Source organism: Dipteris shenzhenensis, chromosome 29 (assembly GCF_047967505.1).
Source record: "Dipteris shenzhenensis isolate YYH24624 ecotype China chromosome 29, Dip_SZ_1.0, whole genome shotgun sequence".
NCBI lineage: Eukaryota > Viridiplantae > Streptophyta > Polypodiopsida > Gleicheniales > Dipteridaceae > Dipteris > Dipteris shenzhenensis.
Genome location: NC_141624.1, coordinates 6,105,537 through 6,112,081, shown reverse-complemented (window position 1 = coordinate 6,112,081; position 6,545 = coordinate 6,105,537). Strand labels below are relative to the sequence as shown.

The 6,545-nt window shown below is 49.7% G+C and overlaps 1 protein-coding gene across 2 annotated transcripts; it reads left to right on the top strand.

Annotated features, from left to right (window-relative positions):
- The first annotated feature begins 2,517 nt into the window (after positions 1-2,517).
- On the top strand, positions 2,518-6,322 carry LOC147882353 (uncharacterized). Of its 2 annotated transcripts, XM_087400611.1 has the most exons (2): positions 2,518-3,913; positions 4,410-6,322. In XM_087400611.1, the coding sequence occupies exon 2, from the start codon at positions 4,416-4,418 to the stop codon at positions 5,505-5,507; it is 1,092 nt and encodes a 363-aa protein (XP_087256737.1). In that variant the 5' UTR covers positions 2,518-3,913; positions 4,410-4,415; the 3' UTR covers positions 5,508-6,322. The 2 variants fall into 2 exon arrangements, with proteins under 2 accessions (XP_087256737.1, XP_087256736.1); XM_087400610.1 differs by lacking the exon at positions 2,518-3,913 and having other exon boundaries at positions 3,931-6,322.
- The last annotated feature ends 223 nt before the right edge of the window (positions 6,323-6,545 follow it).

Below are 6,545 nucleotides of genomic sequence, written 5' to 3'. Positions count from 1 at the left end.
TATATCTGTGCATCCCTATGCGTCTACAAAGCTCGAGAAATCGCCGTAGGTCCTTGACAGGGAAGTGCGTGAGGGAATCTCTCCTCTTGCTGCCACTCACATACACGCATAGCAAACAACGAACATCCCTTCCTTGCAAAATTTACAACACCACTGTTGCTTTTTACAAAGTGTCAAGCGGAAGCATGGTTGAAGGTTCTTTCCACCCACGACCATGTGTGGAGAATGACAAGGTGCACCGTCTGGGCCAGGTAACAGATTGCTCTCCGCCAGTGTGAACGTGGAGGCGCGGGTCTTGCTCTGCAGAGTCTTCACCGCTCTCCATGTAGATAGCTCACTGTCAGTTTTGTATTATCTATTGCTTTTAGCCCGGCATCCAGCCTATCAATCAATCTCAGCTTCAATTTCCTATTGCTTTAACCGCGACACGAGGCTTCGAATCTAAAGGGCATGATGATGGGTGGATGATGGGAAGCAGCAAATTTCAATGAGGTAAAAACTATGGAGGGGAGGGGAGGCAATAATGCTCAAGACAGAAGTCTAAGTAGGCAAAGGCAGGACCAAGCAAGCAAGGGAGGAGCTGGCAGGGGTGGGCGTACTCACGAAGGAAAGGAGGCAGCACATGGAACGGAATCAAAACGACTACAGTGGGGAGGCAAGTTTGTAAGAGGGTGTCGGGAGAGATGATTCCCAGGCAGAAGAGCTATTCAGAAGACAGTCGAAGGACCCTTAAAACTAAGAGTAAAATGGGGGTGACAGGATAGCGGAGGCCTAAACTGGAGGTGATTTTTCAGAGGGCGGACCGCTTTATCTGGCGGGCACACGCAAAGATCGAACGGACAAGGCGGGGGCCACCGCACCTCAGAGCATTACGTGTGGGGTGAAATCCACGTGCCTGGTGCATCGGGAAGCTGTGGCGGACAGTGGGTACAAATCTCGGGCCGGGCACCCCTGGACCCCGCAGGCCCCCTCCACGTGGGACCCCTCCTCCGTCCCTCGGTTTCAGGGGTGTGTCGTGACCCCGCGGATCCCCCCTACCTACCCTCCTCGGCCCGCGAGATTTAGCCCCTACCCTTCCTCCCTAAGGGGCTGTGCACATGTGACTCATTGTTCACAGCTTGCAGCTCCGCATGTCGCACTTTTGCACCTTCCAGTGCACAAATTGGCACCGCGGTTTGGGCACCACCTGCATGCGACCGGCAACGGAGACATTTTCATTGCTGCATGGCAGTTTTTCTAGCCAATTGTCACTAGAGGGTGTGCAAAGTGGGGGCAAAGGGTGGGTAGACCGGATTGCAAATTTGTTTGCGGAGCACCTCGGGAAATAGACTACTTGAATCTCGGATTGCCATTACAAGAAGTCTCCAATGTACAGCCTGTGGAGCACCCGAGTAATAAATCGTGTGAACCTCTGATTACCATTAGAGACTTGTTTCCACAATGCAAGAGTCGTGAGTAAAGTCAGTTCACATGTGTGTGGCCTTCATCCAGTGTAAAAATTTGGATCCACCAAAATTTTGGAGACTAGCTCTCCTATTAGGTGCCCGCACTGCCATCACATTTTTCTTGTGTGGAAACAAGCCCTAGGAAGGGTCTCTAGTTGCCAGAACCACCTAGGTGACCACACTGCCATCGCACCTTGCTTGTGTGGAACAATGCTAGAAAAAAAGTTTTTTCCCACCCAGTCAAATTAAGGGCAATCTCCAAGCTAGTCGGTTTTTTAGTCTCAAAACACACATTTGCCGGTTTTTACACTAAAATATTCAAAATATTATACTAAGTGGCAAGTGTGCACAGCCTCTAAGAGGGCATTCCCGCAATGGCGTGAATGCCAGGGAATGCCCAGATGAACGCCAGGGGAGCATTTTCGCTCCCCCCGTTCTCGCGTGTCGCCGCTATGCCCTCCATCCCGCCTCTGTGCCTCGATCTGCAAGGGCAACCTGCTATGGCCAGTTTCCTGCGTACACTGCAACAGTTCGCTGGTCTCATATTTGGAGATCCTCGTGTGGAGATGGGTCCAAAAGAGGTTGGCGACGCCTCGTGAGGATCATTGATCCACCTTCTGTACAGATATCCAGCCTATGGGCACCGAAATGCCCAGGTGGAGAGGTGCAATCCCCGTCTCCAACGAGGCAAAATTACGCTAGGATATGGCATGGCATCCGTCGTGAGAACATTGCACGCAGTGGGCATTCCCTGGTATTCACGCCATCGCGGGAATGCCCTCTAAGTGGCTAAACGTCCTCTACTAAGTGGCACGTGTGCACAGCCTCTAAATTTAGGTTCGCCCTATCCACTAAATTTATCCGTAGCCTCTCCCCTTCTCGGGACCTTCCCGTGTCGTTTTACTCGGGAAAATTCTATAGACTGTACGTATGCATACGATGCAAAAGTTCAATAAAAACTGTTAATCTCCGACTCAAACGCCCTTAGTCCCTACCTCGGCTCTGCTTCCCCCGTTAGTTTCGAAATTAGGCGATTGCCATCAGGCTCAGCACTTTCCTAGTGTTCCTCCCACGTTTCCCAGCATGAGAATTTGCGCCCATCGCCCTCCCTTCTCGCCGTGGTTCTCTCATAGCGCCAGTGGAGCGTGCTACAGAACTTCCATGTTCAAGCATGTAGCTCCTGAAGGGGCTTTGTTTAAGGGAGGCTTTTGTTTTCCCTATGATATTGCGTATCTACACACCCATCTTTCGTATATGTGCTTGTCGGGAGTCGGGACTTGGGAGTCGTGACCGGGGAGATCTAGGATTTCTATTGTATTAAATAGTGGATATAGGGGAAATGTCATGTCAGCCACATTTGTGTAGCACTGTAGGCTGTAGGTATGGTATCAAAGTTCAGTCCTGTCCGCGAACTGACTCTGTGTAGGCTACATGTAGGTAATGGATTTTGCGTTGCCACCCTTTGTTTCCTCAATATAAATTCACTTTTTAAATCACTGTATCTCTCTCCCGTGGGCCGTGATCCGTCCTCGTGCTCTCTCTCTCTCTCCAAATCCACGCTGGCCCCCGCGATAATGTGCGTATCACTCGCCGTCCTCGCTGAGAGCCTCTCTGTCTGCGTTCTCTATCTATCCACGCTGTTGCTCCCCGTCTCGCGCGATCATGTGCGCTGCTATACGCTGCCTCGGACAGCGATCGCGATTCCTAAGCCTAACTCGAAACCCATTTTTATGGGCTGCGCGTCTTATCTGTCCGACGAGAGAGAATCTGCGAGAGAGCCCAGGGGCGAGACCCTAGAGGCCTTGTGAAGAACGGAAAGCCGATTGCATAAAGGCAGATGAGAGTTAAGAAAGCGGTAGTGTTGGGCGATGGATGTAGCGAGAAAAGCGAGGGAGGGTGGGAAACGGCTGTTAGGGAGGGGAACACGTGGACGGAGGGGAGAGGAGGGCGGGGGGTCGCTATTGGGGGGTGGGGTCCGCGAAAGGGGCGCAGCATGCGCCGCAGCACAAGGAAAAGGGGCCCACCACCAATCCCTCTCGCACGGATGGTGGGGTCACACGGGTGCTGATCTTCCGCGTCCCCTATTCGTCAATCTGGGCCATTCATTTTCTACATCTCTAAAAACCCCAAGGACCCTTACTAATCTTCCTTCCTTGCGTCTTCACGAGCGCTCTCACCATCTTGATCGTGCTACTCTGCTGCTGCTGTTGTTGCTTCTGCTTCTGCTGTTGCTGTTGCTGCTGTCTGTGCAAGCTTATCTTCTGCTCCCCCCTACTACGCCTTCCACACTTTGCTCCCTTCTCTCCCACCTTCTTCTGCTTCTTCTCCTCCATCTTCCAATCATCTCCTCCCCCACGTACTCCCCCATGCACCCTTCCTAGATCCACCACCTCCATCCATATTCCATCTCCCCCGCCCTCCCTCCCATCGCCTCCATCCCTTCCCCCCCCTCCCGCTTCTCAGCTCAGGTACGTTCTTTCCTTGCCTGCCCTTCTCACCTCCTTCTATCATTGCACCGTTTATTTTGCTCGCACCGTCTAACCCTTGTTGCATCCACCCCCGCTCGACCTGATCGACGTCCCAGCTTCTAGCCTGGTTTCGCTCTCCATCCTTGTTGAATTAGCACAATCATACGTTTACTCCGCGCTTTCAGCTTCCGCCTGGGGTTTCCTCTTTCCTCTGCAGATAGTTGCACCAGGAATGCCCCGAACATCACTCTGAACCCCAAAATGGAGCTAGGCTTAGGGTTCCTGAAGCTTTAGAGTGTTTCCGTAAACTTTTAGCGGAACCTTCTACCTTGTAGAACACATGATTATGGTTTGAAACTACACAGTCTCTCTCCCAACAGTTGAGAAGCGTCCAGATCCGTAACGCATAGCGAATAATTGTGGTATTTGTTCGCCTTTTGTATGTAGATCACCTGCAATAATTTCTACTTACGCATCGTTCGTTATGTGTGTTCAGATCAAAATGTTGCAGGATCCAGCCGTAAAGCCACCGGATGTCAAATTGGATATGCCTACGTCCTCAAGATCAGCCACTGACCGTCGGCAGAAAACCAATGGCAATGAACAAGTCCTCAAATGCCCTCGCTGTGATTCGCTGAACACAAAGTTTTGTTACTACAACAACTACAGCCTCACGCAGCCACGCCATTTCTGTAAGAATTGCCGAAGGTATTGGACCCAAGGAGGGGCCCTTCGAAACGTTCCCGTAGGGGGAGGATGCAGGAAGAACAAGAGAGTAAAGCAAAGAACCGTTGATCCTAGCTCTCTGGTTTCGCTCAACGAAAGTGCATCCAGCATGCTTGCAAGTATCAATTTTACGGGCTCTTCGAGCTCTAGTTTCGGCGATCTATCAAACGAAGGCCACATGCTGAGTATAGCTTTCTCACGCCTTCAAGAGTCCCTGCGATTAGGGGAGCAATCGGGAGCGGTTTCAAACAACCCAGCTTTGTTCGGTATAGGAGGTGCATGTAGTCAAACGGCAACAGGATTGCTGAATAGCAAATGTAGTCAATCGTCTCTACTGGCTAGCATGCCTGGTTACGTCGATCATGGGTTTGTTAGTATGGGCTACGGCAGCTCGGTTGTGAAATCTGAGCCTGGTTCGTTGATGTACAATGGATCTGATTTATGCTCGATGTTTGAAGCACCGACTCACATGGCTGGGTCTGCCACAGCGACGTTGGCTTCTCTAGAAGAGCAACTGTCCACCTTCGGTGTACCTGGCGAATCTTTCAATGGCTGCAATTTGGAAGCTCAATTCAAGCTCCAACAGCAGAAGCAGCTTGCACTGCAGCTAGCAAGCGAAGTACAAGGTGGAGCTGATCGAGGGAATGTCCTACCGGCTTTTGAAGATGAGACTTGCGAAAACATTCGGCGCCATTCTAAAGGAAAATCAGTTAGTCTAGACGGGCGGTCCCTATCTGCAGATTGGCAACACGACGGAATGAGTGAACATCTTTATGAACCGGCAGTAGAGCACCACAATTTCTGGAGTCATTCAGGTTGGCCAGACATGCATGCAATAGCAGGCTCAGCTGCTGGGGCTATGATGTAGAGTTGTTGGAGAGCGCTGCAGGTACCTTGCCGTCTTGATTTTTTTCCAAGTTCACGAGCAGACTTCTAGGCGTTGAGAAACGACCCACACATTATACCAGATTAGAGGCTACACAGCTGAGTTTTTTGACAACAGTTTGAATAGCCTCCATAGGTCCCGAGATGTGCCTTCTGCTCACATTTTTTTTGAAGCGGGAGCGTCATCGATGCCCCAATACTCTCCAGTCTCTGCCTCTCTTATTTAATCTAATAAGGGGCAGCAAACGCTCCCCTTGGTCATACACACCGACTTTAGGACTACACAGGGGTTGCAGTTCGCATTGCTTTCTAAGCATAGGCTGCACTCAAAGCTCGAGGTTCAAATGGGCAACTTCATCTCTACACTCAGGGTTACAGCACTCTGATTTACTACTGTACATTAGTATATGCTATGGGTTTTTCTCAAATTTTTTTTCCCCTTGTCATCTTGTCACATAGGGAGATGATTGCCCTTGTTGCAGGATTCTCTGCATCTTCTAGCCAAGTGCATACTTTGCACGAGTATACATGATATTTGATTGTAGCTACTCATTCTGGAAGGCTGGTTGAGAGGCTATCAGCCTTCTCCACTATACTTTGTTTATAGGTCCTGAAAAGTGATGTCCTTGATTCTAGTCATCTGGCTAAGGACAATGAGACAGGACGGATAGTGGTTTTCTTCTTCTTATTGAATATAAGATTTTTTGTACAGTTAACCCCTCTCTCTCTCTCTCTCTCTCTCTCTCTCTCTCAAATTGTGAAAGTACATTTTACTTTCTAACGCTATTCGAATTTGACTACCAGTTAATAAATACGTAAATCAAATCCTAGTTAATATTCAAGTTGTATTGCTTGTTTGGAACGTAAATCCTTCGGGTTGCTCTTGCGGTTCAGAATGTTTTTGTCAAATTTCCAATTAGGGACCTAATACCAAAAAGATTCTGCAAAACGATTGTAATTCTTCTCTGAGGATTTTCTCCATATGTGTAACAACCTTCCGGTCACAAATGCATGAATATTG